This window comes from Squalius cephalus (genome assembly GCF_949319135.1).
Source record: "Squalius cephalus genome assembly, chromosome: 15".
Taxonomy (NCBI): Eukaryota; Metazoa; Chordata; class Actinopteri; order Cypriniformes; family Leuciscidae; genus Squalius; species Squalius cephalus.
The window spans coordinates 25202584-25225357 of record NC_137136.1 but is presented as its reverse complement, the minus strand read 5'-3'; the positions used below and the strand labels follow the sequence as shown (position 1 = coordinate 25225357).

General features: G+C 37.7%; 1 protein-coding gene and 1 long non-coding RNA gene across 4 annotated transcripts; one reads left to right on the top strand and one right to left on the bottom strand.

Annotated features, from left to right (window-relative positions):
- The first annotated feature begins 526 nt into the window (after positions 1-526).
- LOC307172528 (putative ferric-chelate reductase 1) lies at positions 527-21408 on the top strand. Of its 2 annotated transcripts, none has more exons than XM_079894957.1 (9): positions 527-627; positions 3851-3966; positions 4150-4344; positions 16059-16154; positions 16259-16442; positions 19744-19847; positions 19915-20129; positions 20719-20784; positions 20911-21408. In XM_079894957.1, the coding sequence occupies exons 2-7, from the start codon at positions 3853-3855 to the stop codon at positions 19948-19950; spliced, it is 729 nt and encodes a 242-aa protein (XP_079751083.1). In that variant the 5' UTR covers positions 527-627; positions 3851-3852; the 3' UTR covers positions 19951-20129; positions 20719-20784; positions 20911-21408. The 2 variants fall into 2 exon arrangements, with proteins under 2 accessions (XP_079751083.1, XP_079751084.1); XM_079894958.1 differs by having other exon boundaries at positions 552-680; positions 20911-21031.
- LOC307172197 lies at positions 10405-12502 on the bottom strand. Of its 2 annotated transcripts, XR_013823676.1 has the most exons (3): positions 12317-12502; positions 11055-11292; positions 10405-10862 (listed from the first exon to the last, which is right to left on the bottom strand). It is a non-coding gene; the product is annotated as an uncharacterized lncRNA (long non-coding RNA). The 2 variants fall into 2 exon arrangements; XR_013823677.1 differs by lacking the exon at positions 12317-12502 and having other exon boundaries at positions 11055-11494.
- Positions 21409-22774: the final 1366 nt, after the last annotated feature.

Sequence of the window (22774 nt, the reverse complement as noted above, 5' to 3'; positions counted from 1 at the left end):
TTCGTACGATTGAAGGGACAATGACGCTGACTATAATACATTTATGCGTGCAATATATACGCATTTACCATCAATAGAAGTTTAACGGGAGGGTTTTGCGCAGCCTACCGTATGAACGCAGAATGTGTGTAAACAACGCCAAAATGAAAATGAAAACTCGTGGTATAGATACGCAGCAGTAGTAAGAGACTGGGTTACAATGGCTAACCCCCTTCCGTCAAAATCCAAAGATTAGGGATTTGAATTCAAATCTATCGGATGACCCATACAGTGTTAAGCGACGAAGAGTCGGCGACCCTCAACGTCGGCTTTTGGACGTCAGGGGGAAATTACCAAACAGTGTGTGACGAATAGAGTGAGACCGTGTTGTTACTGGGGCGTTAGGACCCACACAGACCACAGGGTGAGCATCCTCTGACTACTGGCCTCACTAACACCTCTTCCAGCAGCAACCTGTTTTTTTTTTTTTTTTGTTGTTGTTGTTGTTTTTTCATTCAATGGGGTGTGCTCATTTCTATCCGGTTATGTGGGCTTTGACTTATATTTAAAATGTAAACACGAAGAAATTCATTACTCATTTTCCAAGGGATTGAGGATCAACGTATCTACTGGTGAAGACATCTACAGGTAGAAGAAGTAAAAGAAGCATATTTTATGCAAAGTTTATGATTTTGATTAAGGTTTGCGTAATTTATTTAATTTTCATCAGTATTTGATGTTTATTTAATCCATGTCAATTATTGAACTTAATATAATTCAAAAGTCTTATAGACCATAAAACTTTTTTTGTGTGTGCTTTTTTGAATTTTACTTGAGTTGAGATAACCTTTTTGATTTTTTAAATAGAAGTGCATTGGATAAATCAATTGAAACACTAAATTAAGTTTACTTTACTAAAATAAATATATATATATTTTTATTGTGTAGTTATATTGTATAGTAAATTGCATTTTTATGATTTGCAGTTTAATATACTAATACACATACCCCTGAAAAACAAGGCACTAAACTGCATGTTTGAGCTGGTTTAACCAAAAATCTTAAAGGGACATATCTTAAAATATGTCAGTAACATTGTTTTGTCTCACACCAATATATATATAACTTTTATATATCTAAACTTTTTTTTTTTTTTTATTATTATTTTTTTTTTTTTCTAAGGCAAGTTTATAAAAACTACTTAAATGTCCTAATTGAACTAAAGCCTAATCCTGGATTAATCTTAGCCCTGCCTGTGAAACCAGGGCATATATTTCTAATGATGTATTTATATATTATTCTGATAATTCAATTTGTTATGAAAACTGTTTATTTAAATAAATAAATACAAATAATATATATATATGGGTCATTGACGAATAAGGTTTTTAAAAGTGTAAAAAAAATAGAATGGAGATATAACTATATTTGAAAATTTTTTTTAGTTTACCTAGGTGTTAACAATCAGATTTTGTGGTTTGTACAATCAAATAACACTGTTTTTGTCATTTTTTTACAAGATGGACAAAATTTGTCTCCAAAAAAGTAATTCAGTTTAACCATGAATATATCTAAAATTATTAATTTGCAGATAATTATTCATGAAAAAAATAATGATTTGATATTGATGTTGAGATAGTATATAGTGTGTACCACAGAAGAATAAATACAATTAAATAAATTAAATAAAAGTATCACTGATCTCATAAATGTAATCATTTTATTGGACTACTCTAAACACTCCAACATATTCAAGTAAACATTGCACAGGGAAAGGAGAAAAGGGGAAATGTAAAAAAAGAGCCTTATTTGCTTTATATTTGTATTATTGTAGTTATTTATTTATTAAAAACAATATTACTCCATTTAAATATTTACTATATCGGTTTTACCGAATGACCAAGGCCGGTTATACCGAATGACCATGTCTGCTGCCCTTGACATTATGAATATTTAAGACAATAAACAGACACAAATAGCTTCAAAAGCACATTTTATTGTTAATATAATAGGCTATTAATGTAAAAAGTACTTCAAACATTAAAACATTTTGATATTGGAATGAACATATAACTCGTATCGCAAATTATATTAATTAAAACATTGAAGCATTTAATTGGTCTTGGAACAAGTGTTTAAATTGTTAAACGATGAGCTGGCTATAAATTCATGAAAAATAACTACATAAAGTTCGACAAGACAAACTTTAAAGTTGGATTGAGAGAGACAGAACAGAAATTTCATTTTAAGGTTTCTGAGTGGTTGCTAGGGTGTTACTATGTGGTTGCTAGGGTATGCAGGGTGGTTGCTAGGGTATTCAGCGTGGTTGCTAGGTTGTTGCTATGCCGTTGCTAAAGTATTTGGGGTGGTTGCTAGGATGTTGCTATGTGGTTTCTAATGTAGGTTCTAACGTTCGATCAGCATTGATCCTTGCCCAGAAGTGAGCGGCTTTTTCCTTATTTGATAAAGGCATCTGCAAAGGTAAAATTCAGTCAAAATTATATATTAATATACACTGCACATTTTCTATTAATAAAATGTTGTATTTATTTATTCCAGATATGTACAAATATGACCAACATACATTGGTGTCATTCGATACAACCAGTAAGTCATTCGTTATAACCAAAATTTCGGTTTAACCGAATGACTCTTTTGGTTATAACGAATTACAAAATCTTCATTCAATGCTAACAGGCTGATATCTAGCTGCCTAGCTTGTTAGTTAGCTAGCTAGCTACCAAAAGGACAATCAAACATTTTATATTTAGTAAAAGTTTTTAAAATATTACAACATTATCCATGTTTTATAGCAGTTGTACCGAATGACCCGATATTTGGGGACATGTGTATGAGCAAGTGAAAACATGAATTTTTCTAATAGTTAAGAGAGAGTTACATACTTTGCTTCACAACCATGCAGTCCTTTGCAGGTGTCTGAATGATGTCACATCCTGTCACATAATATTGACCACATGATTTGAACCAAAATGGAGCCCTTTATATTGGTTACTCTGAATGACATCAATGAAAATCATTTTTCCGGACACATTCTTTCTCATAACAAAGCAACGACTTCAACACATAATTTTAATACCATTTTGCACTATGTTGATATATAATGTTATAAAATCATGCCAGAATAAAAAAATATATACATTTATTAAATTTTAAGATATTTTATTCACAAATGAAATTGCTGTATTGGCCTTCGGACGGTTAAACTAAATGACCTTTTGACACTTCAAAATCTTTAAAATACCTTTATATGTAGTAAAATATAATTAAAACCTTTTGGATTCAGTAAAAGAGATCAAGTTGTACCAACTTACATACTTTGGATGTTACATATTTGTTTTTTTTTATTATTATTAAGGCCTTTGGACAAAAAAATGACCCGTCACGTCATTGACCCATATATAGTATTCATAAATTTAATTACAGAATAATTATTTGCGATATTGAACTGAAAGTGTACACAATTATAACTTCAGAGAATTTGGCATGAATACCACATGTTTGTGCAAGATCGTGCTTCAGTGGAAGGAACAACATTTATGCTAAAATTTAATCTTTTACTTTAATGTTTCTTTAATTTACATTTTTCAGAACCCTAAAACTCTGTTTATTTTAAATCTATCTCCTTCTATTCTTGAACAATTATCCATTTGTTATTTGAACAACAAATTGTTGATTAACACATGCTTGTTTGCAGAACAGTATTTATTATAGACAACATTTAGTTTAATTAAAAAATGTTGTATCTTAATTGTAATCCATAAATTGTTAATTCCATAAATATGTATGATATCAGATGTATCATTCTAATTCAGATTCATTTTATTTAATGCATATATAATATTTTCCTCAGACATGGAGAGTAAGCGGATGTTTTTAGTGGTTTGCTTGATAGGCTTTGCAGTGTCTTTCATTGAGGCTGCAACTTCAGTCAACCCAATCAATCAATCAACACCAACAAATTTGACTGTAAGAATACCATTTACTTCTTTCCACAATTATTTGGTTCAAAGAACCATTATTAAACTATGACAGACAAATAGGTCATTTGTTTAGAATCAAGATGTGATTGTTATGAAAGCAGTTTATGCTGTTGATGTTGACAAAGGCATAACTAATATGTATATTTTTTCTGATTTTTCTTATTCATAGTCCAAAATCACTCGCAATGAGTGTGGAAAAACCAAACTGTGCTTGGACAACCCTAAAGGATGTGATCCTTCGGCTAGCTCCCAGTGTTTCTTCACCTCAGCTATCTTAACTAACACCAGCCTCACTGTTGAGCTCAGTGGCAACTCTACCGGATACATCGCTTTAGCAGCTGGAGTGACATCTAATATCTCTCAGGTATACAAAGCACATTTTACAACACACACACTTCAATGCCTCTGTGGACCATACTACCTTAAAGCAAAGACGATAACTTGTTTTGACCAAAAGTCATAAAATTGAAAGCTGATTTGGCGCTCAAGAAACATTTATTATTATTATCAATGTTGAGAACAGTTTTTGCTGCTTAATATATTTGTGGAAACTGGTAAGTCTAGGGTAAGTTCGTTCCCTTTTGAAGAGGAACTTCAGCGCTGCGTCATGGTGTTGATGCTATAGAGATGCCATCAGCATGACTGGTGTCTGAAGAACGTCTAAACACACGTCAATAAATCATTGGCAGACGGCAGTCCATGACATCTCATGCAGAGTATAAGGGGCACCTGAAATACATATTATCAGCTTTTCTTTTCTTTTTTTGTCTTCAAGAGCTACTTGTTTGTATGTGCAACATACTACTCTGTTGGAGAATGTTTGATTCCCGAGGGAGCTGAATGCACTCATTATGATAAATTTGCAGCAAGAAGCTCTGTTCTTGTTTGATTCTCTCAATGTAAAATTCAGGAAATGGCCGAGCACCTACGGGGTCGGCGCTAATGATTATTAATAATAATGATTATTGTTAATAATAAATCCTATGGTTTTGAAGAATGAATGAAGGCTTTTGCTCCTTGACCGACTGAAGTTGTCATGGAAATGCTTGAGGTATTTTGTAGCCTAGTAAAAGTGCTGGTAAAAAGTATTTTGTATCGAAAGTACACCAACCCATGTCTATAAAAAGTGAGAGTATTTAGAATATCACAAATAAATAGATGGACTATTTAGCTATATAGTTATATTCATCTTAATTATTCACAATAAAACAATATACAGTGTAGCGTATACGACTCTGGGTAAATATGAATTAGCTCAAGAATATGGGGAATCTTGGGAATATTAATATTTATGACTCATGGTCATAATTCATAAGTCGCATGTACATTTATTTTATCAATTATCGAGATTACCTTGTTCTGTAACTGGTCTGACCAACATTTAATTCGTCCAGCGAAACAAATGTAAAATCATTACAGTCAAGAAGAGGTATTCACAAACTTCAAGGAAGTTTATGTCCTGGCCACGAACATTAAACTTTATTGAGTTTATTAATTAAAACTACTGAATGTAGTCTAATATCGAGCTTGTAGCTTAAGATCTTTTGTTTCATTGACTTTAGAATGGTGGGTTTTCAAACACGGAGACAGTGAAAAGTATTTATGAATTTTAATAAATGCAAAACTAGAGATTATATGAGCTACGAATATAAACGTACGTAAAAATGCAAACAATAAACAAACAAACATATAACCAAACAATAACATAAGTGATCAGAATGAAACGAAATGAAAGAAAGAAAGAGAAGTAGGGAGAAGGGAAAATTAGTAATTATTACATACAGAAACCTAAGTTCGCGAAACACCTGGAACAGCTTTTATCAGACAATGTACTTGCGAGTTTCTGTGCTCTTTCTGGTCAGGCTGAAGCTGATGCAGGAAGCGGGAAGCGGACAGCGCAGAGGTGTCCTGTTTCTGCTGGGTCTTCCAGTGCCGCGAAGTTTAAAAAGGCTCACTGAATATAATATTACCGGAAAATAAGATTCATCTCCCGGGATGGGAGAGGTTTAAAGTCTTGGTTGCAAGGGAGGCAGCTACGACTCGGACATGTGCTCGCTCGATAGAGAAGACTAAGGCCTTCTTCAGATGATCCCTGGAGAAGCGCTGCGCCGGGGAGAGGAGGAAGGGTGAGAGGTCAGGGATGAGAGCGACCGGAGAAGAGAAGAGGAGAGATCAGCGGGATCGATGAGAGGGTCGATGAGAGAAGAGAGGGAGAAGTGGGGGTCTCGTCCTTTTAACAGACATCTGTTTTACGCCCTGTTTTGTGACAGAGCGAATCAAAACTTCTGATCTGTAGCGGGAAGAAGTCTTCTTTGTGTGAAGAAAAACACGCCCCCTTGTATCATATGTCTTATGAGGGAAAGGATTCATACTTAGAAATATGATATTTCCTGGAACAAATGCATATTATTGTACTTTGCAGTCAAGATTCGTCTCCGTGAGATGGAGAGGATTACAGAGACATCAATTATGACAGGTAAAGATTGGGGAAACATAACGTTACATTTATATGCATAATTACACACAAATAAAGTTTGATTAAACACACAATAAAGTTGTCAGTGTTTCCGTTATGCCAAGTGACGACACTTTGAGAAACATAGGAATACATATCAACATTTAGTGGCTTGTTACAGTATGTGGGGGAATATCTGTTTCAAAGTCCAGAGTGTGTGTGTGTGTGTGTGTGTGTGTGTGTGTGTGTGTGTGTGTGTGTGTGTGTGTGTGTGTGTGTGTCTTCTGGAATGTCATGAGGCTGTAAAGTCACAGGAAGTCCATGCTGAACTAGGGGGGTTTTACAAGGGATTGTTAAAACAGGGTCCTCTTGTGACTAAAATGTCCCTCTGGGGAACAACAGATTGCAATTTTGACATGTCCAAGCAGACTTAGCGACGCCGTGGACAGACCCGTTGTCTAAAAAGACAACGAAGGATGTGTTTGGAGACAAGGAATTACTAATTGGAACAGCATGTGACCGCATGTCAGGCATTGTCGCTACAACAGAAAGAATTGTTAACAGAACTGGGAGCTTGTTCTGTTCTTGTGTCTGTAGATGAGATTTCTAAAATGAGGGTCAGGCCACAAATCCTTGAGTACAGTTTGCAAAACTGTGAGAACGGATTGTGAAAGCGCTGTGCACGGATTATGAATTTGTGGGTACGGATTGAAATACCGAAGGTACGGTTTACAAATCTGAGCACACGGATTGGAAATTCGCGGGTATGGTTTATTAATCAGTGGACGCGATTTGTTAAACCGAGGGAACAATTAAAGAATCTGAGAGAACGGTTTATAAACTGAGGGGACAGATTGGAAAACTGTGGCTACGGATTTGCGGGTCTTGTTTTTGGTTTTGGTTTTTTCCTACAGGTGATATGTCGTGGCCTCAGGATCCCATGTTGAGGGAACAGCATCTTTTTCTGACCTGCCTGTGACAGCATTAAAAAAATTGTTAAAGAACATACATATACAAATAAATACAGAAAATGTCTGACGATCATGGCAGTAAAGCTTTGATTCTATGATTATTTCTCCAGGCCTGCACCAGTAGGTGGCAATAAATGAATTAACTTAATTTAACATATTATGCTATAATATTTAATTTCATTTCATTCCGGCTAGTCATTAAAAGGCTATGGGTCCTATCTTACACCCGGAGCAGTGCAGCGCCAAGCGCAACGCAAGTGTTTTTTGTTAGTTTCAGTCCGACGCAGTTATCATTTCCACGTCCTGCACCACGTTGTTTAAATTGCAAATGCATTTGTGTTCAGGCACATTGATGGCGCATTGCTATTTTGAGGCAACAGAAATAGACTGTGCCATTGACCAACTGAAACCTGGTCTAAAGTCAATGGCGCAATATCTTTTTGTTAATTAATGAGCGCGTTTGTAATGTGCGCCTATAGGCGGGTCCACAACGCATGTACACTCTGCATCACACAAACATGCCAAATATTTAAAATAAAAGGATTAAAAGTAAAAGATTATTATTGTGTACATAGAGATATGGTGGAATCCGGCTTGTCCCGTAGATGGTCTGCTTGCGCACTTTTACCTCGCGCACGAGCAGATCCGTTTGCGCTCTGGAGAAGCATTCAGTCTTTCCACTATCAAATTCCTTCATGTAAATAGCGAATCTGCCATGGCGCGAGCAATGGGAGATTAGACTCTGATTGGTTTAACGCACGTAAATCCCAAAACACACCATTATGGGAATAGGGACAACCCTTTTAGACCACGTCGTTAAACTAGCAAAAGTGGATTCGGACACGCTCTAAGTGAACTTGCGCCGTACGCTTTAGACCATGTCTAAAGTCTCTGAATGTGACCTCACAAAAGGCAGCAAAACATTTTTTATTATTATTATTATTATTTTATTTATTTTTAACATTTTAATTTTTTTTACATTTTATTAAAAAAGCATCAATAATAATAATAATAATAATAATAATAATAATATTTGAGCAATAAATAAACATATTAGGATTATTTCTGAAGCATAATGTGACACTAAAGTTTGAAGTAATGGCTGTTGAAAATTCAGCTTTGCCATCACAGGAACTGTGTTAATATTTTCTCATTAAAATAGGCCTTTTTAGCATTGACCACTAATCTGCTCACTTCATTTCCTTCTTGTACTCTGCCCAATTCTGATCATCCTTGTTTCTCTTGAATGTGTCATACTTCTTATTTCTCATCCTAATTGCCTCGAGAATATCATCATTTATCCAGGGTTCTGTCCTCTGTTTAACTCTTACTACTTTAAATGGGGCTAATTTGTCTACAACTTCTAAAAACATACATTTAAATGAGCACCATACTTTATCAACTTCCTTACATTGCAACACAGCAGACCAGTTTATTAAATTCAAGCAGTCATCAAGTGCTTCTTTGCTATACCTTTTCAGCGACCTGGTTCTTATAGAGCTATGACAATTGAGCACTGCTTTCTTGATCTTTCGAGTACAGAAAACAATAGCATGATCACTCAATCCATAATTAATTACCCCACTTTCTGCTATCCTAGACTTTTCTGACACTATGTACAAGGTCAAAATAGTTTGAGTGGAAGAACTGACACGCGTTGGTTCTTTGATCAGCTGATGTAAACTAAATGAGCGACAAAAATTCATTAACGCCTTATAGCCGGAAAGGTCAGTTTTTTGAGTATCAGTATTAAAATCTCCTATCATGATAACTTCCGATTTGACAAAGTCCATACACTTTGAGCAAACGTCTTCCAGAATTTCATGAAACATTGTCTGGTCAGGTGGCCTGTAACATGCTCCAACTAAAATAGGCTTGCTCTTCGGCAACAGAATGTTTAACCGGACCGCTTCAATTTGGTCATTATTCAAGTCCGTTCTCTGATTAAAACCAATGTCCGATCTCACATAGACACACACACCTCCACCTTTACGGTTTCGGTCTCTCCTGATTAAAAAATAGTTCTCTATTTCAATTTCGGCATCCTTAATGGAGTCATCAGCCATGTCTCGGTAAAACAAAAAAAGTCCCACCTTATTGCTGTTACTGTGGAGACGTATCTCTGTGATTTTAGGGAGGCTTCTGATGCATATGTCAATCATTTTTCAGACGAACACATTTTCAGTTATTTTAGAAAATGTCTTAGATCTTTCAGTGGTTATAATGTGAAGCTATGGGGTCCACCTCCTTCAAGTCCCAAAATGTGCATGCATCCTTCCCAAAAGTAATCCATCTGGCTCCAGGGGATAAACGAAGGCCTTCTGAGAGTAATCCGTGCGGTTTTGTCGTAAAAATATACATATTTAAAACTTTAGAAATGAAAATATCTTGCTTCCGGCAACGCGTTCACAGGAGATGGATGCCGGTGTATGACGTAGGACGTAGCGTGCATTTACATTTACATTTATTCATTTAGCAGATGCTTTTATCCAAAGCGACTTACAAATGAGAACAATAGAAGCAGTTAAACTAACAGTAGGACAACAAAATGCAAGTGCTATGACCCTTCTCAGTTTAATCTAACGCAGAACTTTTTTTTTTTTTTATAGTTATAGGACAGAATAGAATAGAGTAGCAGAGAAAGTGTGAGTATTACTGGATCAAGTGCTGTCGAAAACGAAGCGTCTTCAGCCGTTTCTTAAAAGTGGCTATGGACTCAGCCGCTCTGGTTGAGTTAGGCAGATCATTCCACCAGCAGGGAACAGTCATGGTAAAGGTCCGAGAAAGATATTTTGTGCCTCTTTGAGATGGCACCACAAGACGCCGTTCACTTGCAGAGCGCAAGTTCCTGGATGGCACGTAAGTCTGAAGTAAAGAGTTAAAGTAAAAGGGAGCAGAACCAGTGGTTGTTCTGTAGGCAAACGTCAGTGACTTGAATTTGATGCGAGCGGCAACTGGCAACCAGTGCAATTTTGTGAGGAGAGGAGTGACGTGTGCCCTTTTCGGCTCGTTAAAGACCACTCTAGCTGCGGCGTTCTGGATCAGTTGCAGAGGTTTGACTGTGCAAGCTGGAAGACCGGCCAGGAGAGCGTTACAATAGTCAAGTCTGGATAAAACAAGCGCTTGGACAAGGAGTTGAGTAGCATGTTCTGATAGGAAGGGCCTGATCCTCCTAATGTTGTACAAGGCAAATCTACATGACCGTGCAGTTCTAGCAGTGTGGTCTGTGAAGTTCAATTGATCATCAATTACCACACCAAGGTTCCTGGCTGACCTAGATGGAGTTATGGATGACGAGTCTAGCTGAATGGTGAAGTTGTGGTGAAGTGTTGGGTTGGCCGGGACCACGAGTAGCTCTGTCTTTGCAAGGTTTAGTTGAAGGTGGTGTTCCTTCCTCCAGCCAGAAATGTCTGTCAGGCAGGCTGAGATGCGAGCAGCTACCGTCGGATCGTCAGGCTGGAATGAGAGGTAGTTGTGTGTCATCAGCGTAGCAGTGATAGGAAAAGCCATGTTTCTGAATCACAGATCCTAGTGATGTCATGTAGATGGAGAAGAGAAGCGGTCCCAGCACTGAGCCCTGAGGCACTCCAGTAGCTAGATGTTGTGTCTTAGACACCTCACCCCTCCACGATACCCTAAAGGACCTACCTGAGAGGTAAGACTTGAACCATTGGAGTGCAGTTCCCGAGATGCCCTTTGTCTTTAGGATTGACAGGAGGATCTGGTGGTTAACTGTGTCAAAGGCAGCAGACAGATCCAGCAGGATGAGAACTGAAGATTTGGAGGCTGCTCTTGCCAGTCTCAGAGCTTCAATTACTGAGAGCAGGGCAGTCTCAGTTGAGTGTCCGCTTTTGAAACCAGATTGATTGTTGTTCAAGAGGTTGTTCTGTGTAAGGAAGGAAGAGATCTGGTTGAAAATAACTCGTTCAAGTGTTTTCGCGATGAATGGAAGGAGAGATACCGGTCTGTAATTCTCCAGATGTGCTGGATTTAGAGTGGGTTTCTTAAGCAGTGGGGTTACACGAGCCTGCTTAAATGCTGTGGGAAAGGTACCAGTGTGAAAAGAGGTGTTTATGATGTGTGTGAGTGTGGGTAGAACCGAGGATGAAATGGCTTGAAGTAGGTTAGTGGGAATAGGATCAAGCGGACAGGTGGTAGGGCGATTGGAAAGGAGGAGATTGGAGACTTCTGCCTCTGAGAGTAGAGAGAAGGAGGGTAGAGAGTGTGTGTTAGCTGGAAAAGTGTGTGTGTCAGTTTGTGGATTGGTAAATTGGCCGCTGATGGAGGTTGTTTTATTTATAAAGAATGTGGCAAAATCGTCAGCTTTTAGTGTTGATGAAGGAGGAGGAGGAGGAGGATTGAGAAGAGAGGAGAAGGTTTTGAAAAGCAAGAGTCAGAAGAATTGTTAATTTTGTTGTGATAGTAAGTCATTTTAGCAGTAGAGATACTATCAGAGAAGGAAGAGAGGAGGGACTGATAAAGACCAAGGTCAGTAGGATCTTTCGATTTGCGCCACTTCCTCTCTGCACCCCTGAGTTTCGAACGATGTTCACGGAGAACATCAGATAACCAGGGGGCAGAGGGTGTGGCGCGGGCTGGCCTGGAGGAAAGTGGGCAGAAGTTGTCCAAGCAGGATGTTAAAGTGGAGAAAAGATTATCAGTTGCACTGTTAGTATCTAGTGTTGAAAGCTGATCAGGTGGAGGAAGTGTGGATGAGACCAGAGAGGATAGACGAGAGGGTGAGAGTCAGCGTAGGTTTCGCCGAAAGGTGACCTGTGGAGGAGTGTGTGTTGTGTTCTGTGGCAGGTTGATGTTGAGAGTGAGGAGGAAGTGATATGAGGTGTGCAGTGGAGTGACCAGCGTATGGTCAGTGGAGCAGTAGCGTGTGTAGATAAGGTCCAATTTATTACCTGATTTGTGAGTAGCCGCAGTAGATACTCGCTTGAGGTCAAATGAGGCAAGCAGAGTGTGGAAATCAGCAGCCTGAGGTTTTTCTAGGTGGATGTTGAAGTCTCCAAGAACTATGAGAGGAGTACCATCCTCAGGGAAGGATGAGAGTAGCACATCAAGCTCTTCCAAGAAACTGCCGAACTGCCCTGGGGGACGATATACAACTACAATATGGATTTTAATAGGGCTAGTGATAGTAATTGAATGTGATTCAAATGAGCTGTTGTCACACAGAGGTGGTAAATTATCAATTTCCCATCGTTTGAGATGAGCAGACCAGTACCACCACCCCTACCAGTCAGGCGAGGGGTGTGTGAGAAAGTGAATTTAGTGGAGAGGGCAGCCGGTGTGGCAGTGTCCTCTGGTCTGATCCAGGTCTCAGTCAGGGCCAATAGACTGAGACCCAAATGTGCACTTACACATTCGTAGGAAGCGTCGTGACGTAGAACGAAGTATAGCTAAATCAAACGCTACGTCCTACATCATACGCCGGCATCCATCTGCCGTGAACGCGCGTCGACCGTTGCCGGAAGCAAGATATTTTCATTTATAAAGTTTTAAATATGTATATTTTTACGACAAAACCGCACGGATTACCCTCAGAAGGCCTTCGTTTATCCCCCTGGAGCCGGATGGATTACTTTTGTGAAGGATGCATGCACATTTTGGGACTTGAAGGAGGTGGACCCCATAACTTGACATTATAACCACTGAAAGATCTAAGACATTTTCTAAAATAACTGAAAATGTGTTCGTCTGAAAAAAGATTGACATATGCATCTCGAACGGCTTGAGGGTGAGTAAATCATGGGTTAAATATCATTTTTGGCCGAACTATCCCTTTAACCTTGCAGGCATCCTCCAAAACCACATAGGGTGACTGATCTGAACAGAGCAGTGGGTCAGAATTCATGGGTTGTTTCCACTCATCATGGGATACCGTTGTGTTTCCCAAGCCCAGCTCTGTTCTCTCAATGTCTCCATGCACTCCTCCACCCAGGTCGGCAACACTCATGGACAAATGTTTGTTCCCATCACTGCGTCGACTGGAAGGCCTACATACCATCCCACCTGTCACACTTTCCATCGCATTCCTAGGTCCAAAGTCGGGCATCGGACCGGGACATTGGTGTATATCCCCAGACAATAGCAGACGCATACAGATGATTAAATTGCCGCCGTTAATTTGCCGCTTAACTCCAGCCTTTGATTTACGTCTGGCTGAGTACCAGCCGGCATACAGGAACGTTTCCAACGTTTTCTTTCCATAGTCCAACGGTTTATAAACTAAAAATTTGTTTGGGTGGACATAGTTGCTTTGTAAGCACTCATCCATGCCATTTCTAGAGCCATTGACTAAGATATGTCTTATAATTATGTAAACTAAAAACATCACAAGCACACCAAACTTGCCAGCTGCCATCTTGGTTTATAATCATGTGACCCACCCCAACCTGGGTCTCTCTCCCATACTTACTCAACTTAGGTAGGTAGGTAGGCTACTAGTCACTATTTCATTTACTATTTTTACTTTCAGAGGAGAAAGGCTGCGAAATTTAAAAATACTACTGTAATTGTTTCACGAAATGTAGTTTTAAGAGTTTTCAGTCGACAAAGTAGTTGTTTAAAGCTCAAATTTGTGGTTTATTTATAAAGATAGCGCTGATCTGACGTTTTCGGAGTTGTGAGATCCAGGTGATCACCGGGCGCTCAGCGCTCATGTACCCCGCCTGGAACAACCTTACCTCAGCTAGTGCTTCTGACGTTTGCCGCTGGCTCTGATGTCTCTAGTCTAGCGGTTAAACATGAGATATAATTCGTCTTGTGTATATCTAACGGGCGATCTTTGGTCTCATTAATCTTATCATTAATCTCATTTTATTTTACTTAGCCTATATACGAATATTTTAAAATATATAAATTATTTTATATATACATACATTCTCTTCACTGTATGTATAGGCCTACAAAAAATAAAAAGTCTCTTTTTGTTAAATGTCAGTTTAATGATCAATATTATAATGTTTCATATTTTTTTCATATTGTCTATATTATTCTGCAATTGATATTACATATTTGCTGTTGTTATTATTATTATTATTGTTGTTAATATAATATTATACCACTTGCATTTATCAATCTATTATAGTTATGCTGTTAAATCATTGTACTATTCGTAGACACTATTTAATGTATTATTTTTTATTGTCTATATTCTGTAATTGATATTTCGTATTCTATTGCTATTATTACATTACTATATTATAGTATTATACATAAACTATATGTTATTATCAATATATTATTATTATATGATTGTACTTATGATATTATATAATTATACTATTCATTACTATTTTATTTGCTGTATACTGTTTGTTTATTTTACTGGCTAAACTATTTACTATTACTTCTCACTTTATCTTATATTTACTATTTGCATTGCACTGAAGTTGTAGCCTACCATTTCATATGAGTTTACCATAAAGGATCCATAAGTTATCTTTGTTATTGCTAAAATCGGGTAAAAGACAGAAAATGTTTTTTCCACAATAAGAAAACTTTATTTCATTGAATGTGAAAATTAAATTATATCTCAGTATGGGGGTCTTCACAATTCTTATCAAAGAATAAAAAGCCAAATACATGACAAGCCTGAGCTTTGACAATTCCTTATTTAAAAAAAAATGTATTAGTCTAACTATCGAGATTTTAAATAACTAGAGATGGAACTTTTTGTACACCACATACAAACCACTGAAATCAGTTTATAAATGTAAACGTTATTTTTGTTTTTATCCAGAGAAACCACAGCTCACCCTTTTACTTGCATTTGATTACAGCGCAGTCTTGCCCTCAGCAATATGGCGGACGCGTTGACGTATCGCAGCAACGTTCCAAAGCCGCCAATAGGACATCTATGTATTTATTATGTCTATGACTATAACAGCTAATATTGCCCACAACCCATTGCGCTTTGGAGGTGGATCCAGTTCAGAACTACAAACACAAGTAAAAAGTTCAGAAAACTACAACACATTGCGGATGTGCACGACCGACGGTAGAGAAGTTTAGATAATGGGGTTTGAGTGGCCAATAATCAACATTTAAGCTGATAAAAATATTTATGTATATTTATGTCTGCAACAACAATGTGAACTTTTATAAAGATCCGTTTGGCCATTAACTTTTAAATGCATAGTTATGCATGAATATGAGGAGAGTCTCCGCATTAAAGACCCGTGACTGGAAGATCAACGTGCTTCTGCATTTCTCTCCGATATGGTAGGAAATTAAATTAAATGTGGAAAATTTTATCTTTGACAAGATGATTGACAGGTTTATCAATGATAACTGACAGAGAGCATCCGTTAAAAATGGTATTTTATGATGTGATAGTTTGTCCCAAAGCTTGTCTACTCTTCTGCAACACATTCAAAAGTATGTACTCTTTCTTCACAAAAAGTGTGCACACTGTGACAGTGTAAGCAGTCTGCTATTTGAGGTTTAGATATTTTATTGGTTTTATTTTTATTTTCATTTTTTTGAAAAGGGACCATGTAAAAAAATGTACATAAATGTTGCCATTTCATGCATTGTTCTGGATCTGGCCAAAGGCCAGTAGTCTGCTTGGTGCTACATCCATTTTCTCCTTCTCATAACAACACTCCCCCATCTTTTTCTTTTTTCTTCTTTTTGCAGAACAATCATGTCATCTTTGTCTGTGGCAATAATAATGGCAGTTTTTTCTTTCAAACTGCAGTGCTCAACAACAATACACTGGGGATCACAGATTTAGTAAGGATAATATTTTTGAGCATATTGTTTGTGTACTTGTTTATCAAATAATTATCAAATAATCAGATTTTGATGTATGAATCAATATCTTTTTTTGTTTTCAGCTTTATGTAAGCAGTTCCCAGGGTTCAATACAGTCAAGCTTGATTCAGTGTGTTTTCAGCATCCCCATTGATGTAAACGTCACAGCCTTCCTAAGCAGAGTCAACGGCACAAATTTCAACATCAGCGACATTGCTAATTCCAAAATTCTCATGTTCCTTGACATCTTGAAGGGTTCAAACAATGGTGAGTTTGTTACATTACAGGTTATAGGATATGTAGCTTATGCTAAAAGTAATATATTTCACAAAAAAAAAAAAAAAAAAAAAAAAAGAAGAAAATTGTAATACAAATACAGTGGGGTCCAAATGTCAAAGACATTTTCAATCATCACAAAGATTCTTTGGTTGTTCCAAGTCTAGAAACTGTCTCGTTAGCCAGTTAGGCCATATGCAACAAATATGGGTGCTATATTTGATTCATTATCTCTTGATCCATTTTGTCATTTAAAAATTGTTTCTACCAGTTGATAGTTATTTTCAAATTTAAATAATTTCTGACTTCATGATTTGCAAAAGGTTCCATGTTTATATTACATCAGGAGCAGACCATTGCAATTATCTAGGTCTTCCCCACATCCCCAGTCCTTATTAACACACTTGCAGACTGTTATGATTTGGTGGTTGTGGTAGGACAGCAGAGAGAGAGTGAGAATCCAAATGCAATTTAATCACAAGTATAATCCAAAGTAGTATAATCCAAATAAGTATAATCCATTGTCCATACTAGGCAGAGGGTCAAGCACATGTAATCAGTCCAAACACACATGCAATCCATGAAATGCAGAAAGGAACAAGGATTCCAAGACTCGGGCAAAGATAAACTTAAGGAACACAAGAACTGCTCGAAATGCTGACAGAGGAATGCTAACCAAAAACGAACAAGACTTCACAACAAAGGCAAGGCAAAGGGCATATAAACAGACAGGGGTAATGATCAAATGAAACCATACACAGCTGAAACAGATAAACTAATAATGAGCAGAGGGTTCTGGGAAATTAAGTCAGGGAATAACAGATTATATGGGAACAGTGAGGGACTAGGCTGCCATCTTCTGGTACATGATGACACCCGCAGCTGACGGATGTAACAGATAGTTCAGAATGCAGCTGCAAGACTGTTGACTGGTACTAAAAAAAGGAATCACATTACTTCAGTTCTGGACTTGTTTGATTGGCTCCCTGTCCATTTTAGAATTCATTTTAAGCTTATCTAATTGTTTACCAAGCCTGTAATGGGTTGTTTTATGTCCTTTGTGCAGCACTGGAACACTACATGTGCTTTAAAAATGTACTTATTTTGGTAAAACAATCCATTAAAAATGAGTTCAATATTGTAGACTTTGCACTATTTCTAGGTCACTTAACCAAATAAGCAAATTTGTAACATGACCATGTGACCTCCTTTTTTTTCTTTTCGTTTTTTTTTTTTTTTTTGCATGGATCATTATGCTTTGTTTAAGGAGTCTATGTCAGTCTAATGCCCTTTTCACAAGATGTAAAATAAGTCTCTGATGTCCCCAGCGTGTGTGAAGTTTTAGCTCAAAATACCCCAAAGAAATTTTTATATAGCATGTTAAAATCGTAAATTTTTGAGGGTGAGAAAAAAAATGCACCGTTTTGCGTCTGTTCCTTAAATGCTGAGGTCTGGGTTGGAAAATATGTGATGTCATTATGTTGTGGCTGATGACAAGACACGATTTGTCCACTGATGGCTTAAATGTCGAACTACTAGTCGACTGGAAAAAAAAAGTTGAGCGAGCGACCCTGAGCGGAATGAGCGAGTGGAGAGGAATATTCAGAAATGCGTTCTCCGCTCACTCCGCTCTGATCGGAACAAAAACAAAAACATGACAAATTCAAACTTTATTTCATTTTCTCCGTAGCTTGAACACTCACTACATTAGGCATAAGAGCGTTAGTTAACGCTGTCCATTTATCTTTTTTATTTCACGTTTTTAAGTACAATATTATGTTAGTCCACAGCCCCCCACTAAGGGGTGCTGATGCTATGACGAGGGGGGCTGCAGCACCCGCAGCACCCCCATTCCTGCACTTCTGTATGTAGCTTATTTGTTATCTTCTAGTCATTGATTAGCATATTCTGTCTTGATAATCTATAAATCATGTTCAGGGGGCGGGGTTTATGTAAATTCTAGGGTTAGTGATGTCACTAACCTGGGAGGAATGTGGTGTAGTCCATCGGTTCCCAACAGGGGGGTCGCGGCCCACAAGGGGGCCTCAGCGAGCTCTGTGGGGGGTCGCGTCGTATTTTGAATAGTTTTGAGCAATGAACATTAAATAAAAGTCCTTAACTTTTTTCTGTTCAAAATTTACACAATTTATATAATGAGCGAGTTCATCATGAATCCATTTTCCAATCCGTGTTTTTGTCTTATCCTGAACCACTATGGTACACCTATAATAAGTGTTTACATTGGGACTATTTCACACTGGTTCGGATCGCTGCAGCTGCGGAGCAGCCCAGTACCTGCGTGACTCCTCATAGACGTACACATAGAGAAGTAGTTCCGGCTGCAATGTTCTTCCGAAAGACGCATTATTCAGTTAATAAACGCAAGTTTATTATCGCTCGCTATAGCGCCAAAAGCGTCAAAAATAAAGCCTCACATTGATAAAGCCTCACAAATAACATGCAAGTAGCCTATTGAGGTCCCAGACAGCAGTAATTTAGTAATAGCCTATATACTTTTTTTTTCTTTTTTTTTTACCTACACACCAGTGTGAATATTTTTGTTATTGCATTTCAAATAGGGCCAATTTATAGTCTACTCCTAGGCTTACGTTTTTAAATTACAAAGGGCCTACTGATGTTTTTGTTATTGTATTTTCAATATTATAGGCTATTATTTGTGCATAAACATATCTGGTTATAGTAAACATACCATTTGCTTGAAAACAACATATTCTGTCATCCTTGCTGCAAGGTTACAAGAGCGATAATATCATTAAATGTGAAGGGGGGCCCTAAAATATTTTCTTGGGAAAAAGGGGGTCTCAGACAAAAAAAGGTTGGGAACCACTGTAGTCCCTACCAGCCGTTTGTTGTAGTCCTCAAAAAGCGATTTCTTTAAAAGAAAATATCTCCCTTTGCTTTGAACTTTGAGCATTGTAACTTTGCAGATGTTGTTTATGCTCAAACAGCAACATTACACACTAACTAAAGTTAGAAAAGTGAAATTATAGTCAACCACCCCTTTAAGTGTTCCTATCATTAAAGGAAACGGTGGGCATACCAAATACTCTAAATTATGAAATATGATTTTTTTATATAACTTTTAATTCAACTATTCAACTCAAATTGTTTATATAATATAAATTGTAGTGGTGAAATTGTATAATAAAGATGAAAAATGGTAAATAGTAGCATTTTTAGTAGTTGCCTATAGTAGTTGCGACTTTTGGTTGCAACTGTAATGCATAAACTCTGAGCTGATTATACTGCCATTTTGCCATTTGTTTTAAAGGAACTGTGCTGGGAGCACCAACAAGTGTACTTGAGTCCTCTGTTCTGGTTAATCTAGCTAATGTCAATTCTACTAATGTTATAAGCACCACAGCTGGCACCACAGCTGGCACTATACATGTAACTAACATCACAGCTGGCACCACAGCTAACATCACAGCTGGCACCACAGCTAACACCACAGCTGGCACCACAGCTGGCACTATAACTAACATCACAGCTGGCACCACAGCAAACACCACAGCTGGCACTATAACTAACATCACAGCTGGCACCACAGCTAACACCACAGCTGGCACTATAACTAACATCACAGCTGGCACCACAGCTAACACCACAGCTGGCACCACAGCTGGCACCACAGCTGGCACCACAGCTAACACCACAGCTGGCACTATAACTAACATCACAGCTGGCACCACAGCTGGCACCACAGCTAACACCACAGCTAACACCACAGCTGGCACTATAACTAACATCACAGCTGGCACCACAGCTGGCACCACAGCTAACACCACAGCTGGCACCACAGCTAACACCACAGCTAACACCACAGCTAACACCACAGCTGGCACTATAACTAACATCACAGCTGGCACCACAGCTGGCGCCACAGCTAACACCACAGCTGGCACCACAGCTAACACCACAGCTAACACCACAGCTGGCACTACAACTAACATCACAGCTGGCACCACAGCTGGCACCACAGCTAACATCACAGCTGGTACTACAGCTAACACCACAGCTGGCACTACAGCTGGCACCACAGCTGGTACTACAGCTAACACCACAGCTGGCACCACAGATGGCACCACAGCTAACACCACAGCTGGCACTACAGCTGGCACCACAGCTGGCACCACAGCTGGCACCACAGCTGGCACTACAGCTAACACCACAGCTAACACCACAGCTGGCACCACAGCTAACACCACAGCTAACACCACAGCTGGCACTACAGCGAATACCACAGCTGGCACCATAGCTTGGACCACAGCTAAATCAAATGCCAGCATCTCACTCAGCTTTCTGAGTCCTGGTAAATATATTTCTCAAAAGTTCTCCAATGTTGTGTTAATCACAATTTATTCAACAATAACATTTATGTTCTTTTCTCAATGCATACAGTTCAAATAACTCTCTCTTTTCGTGTTATGACTTACAGCAGCAATTTGCCTTCTCGGTATCTTCTTGTATCTGATCTGATGAGACCCGAGAGAGACCTGAGGACTAACCATGCTTTAGAGTAGTATATGTATATGTAGTAACGTTGGCATGTTTTCCACAAAAAAAAAAAAAAAAAGTATTTCCATTGGCTCTTTCTTTTTCTGATTCTTTCTATTCACAAACATATAAGAAACCCATGTGTGTTTGACCTTTACATGGTGTTGGACACATAAAAGCCTACTTTTTTATTGTGTTTTAATTATCCTATGATAACATTATTTACTGATAGAAGAAATTATCACATAAATTTACACTTGTATTTTGAAAGAGATTCGAAGTTACTTTAAAGGTTTGTTAAAATAATACATAAATAACAAATGTCATATATATATATCTGCAGGTTCAGTATCTATCATTAATAAAAATGTTATTAAAATGTTGAAACATTTTGTTGGTCAATCTTTACGTAATATAAATAAAAACAACTTTGAAACTTAAATGTTTATCGTGATGTAATAAAATATTATGCTTTTTTGAATATTTCATGCAGTAATAAAGCTGTCTGTGAATGTAAACGGTCTGCAAAGTTGTAAAGTCAAAAGTGCACGACAAATACAGTTATTGTCTCCCAGAAGAAAGAACAGACCAACGAGTCGTCAGGAAGTCCAGTTTCACTTCCGTGACCTGCATATTTAACACGGTATCACATTTGCATAATGCCATGGTCTTCAAACGTCTACTTTGACCCTATAGAGAGCCTAAGTCCCGCCCCTCCGCTTCCGGCTCATGGGACCTTATTTCGGAAAAAATATGTATGGAAGTCAATGGCGAGAGATAACTTATCTTTTTATTCCGTCTGAACTGTGCCCTGAACTACACATATGATGTTTGTCAATTTAAAAGGTAATTATGAAAGTCAAGAAAGTCGCAGTTTGTCATAAAAATGAAGAGTAACGTTTAGTTTTATGTGAAAATCGCTCAATGAACTACATCTCTCGTCTCGCACTATGTACGTCACAAGATCCGTTGCTCGTATGTGTGTATTCTGGCTCAAAACACTCAGGCATGACGGCGTAACGTTACGATTATAATGTAAGACTATAGAAAAAATGACAGACGTTAGCTTCAGTGAAGTTAGCTTCATTCATTGAGAGAAAAGGTATGACGTCACATGTGCGCCTTCTGGGTTTGTAGTCTTTGTAATTACGTATTTTCACAGTCTTATACCTCAGCAGTTTTACATCAAGCTGCGACTTTCTTGACTTTAAAATGTATCTTTTAAATTGACAAACATATGTGTAAATCAGGGCACAATTCAAACGAGATCAAAATATTTGTTGTCTCTCGCCATTGACTACCATACAATATTTTTCCGAAATAAGGTCCCATGGTGGTCGACCGGAAGGGGAGGGACTTAGGCTCTCTATAGCAACTCATAATGTAAAACTGCACATAACGTAATAAATATTAGTCTACATAATAATTGTAATAAAATGTTCTTAATGTAATAATTTTCTCAATGTAATAAAATCTTGAGCTCATAATTCCACCACGCTCATAATCATCTTTATATTATGAGAAATGTATTACATTACAAACTCACCCAAAAAAAATGTTATATTGTCATAATTTTAATAGCTTTTAAAAAATAAAAAAATTAGTACAACTTACAATCATGTACAGTGGTTGTAAAATGTCTACACACCTTTGTTAAAACAGTTTGGTTTTGTCATGTAAAGAAAGAAAGACAGAAAAATTTAATCAGAACTTTTGCACCTTTAATATGTAATAATAACCTATGCAATCCAACTGAAAGAATGTATAATCAAGCTCATGTGTAATAGTACACGCCTGTCACCTGA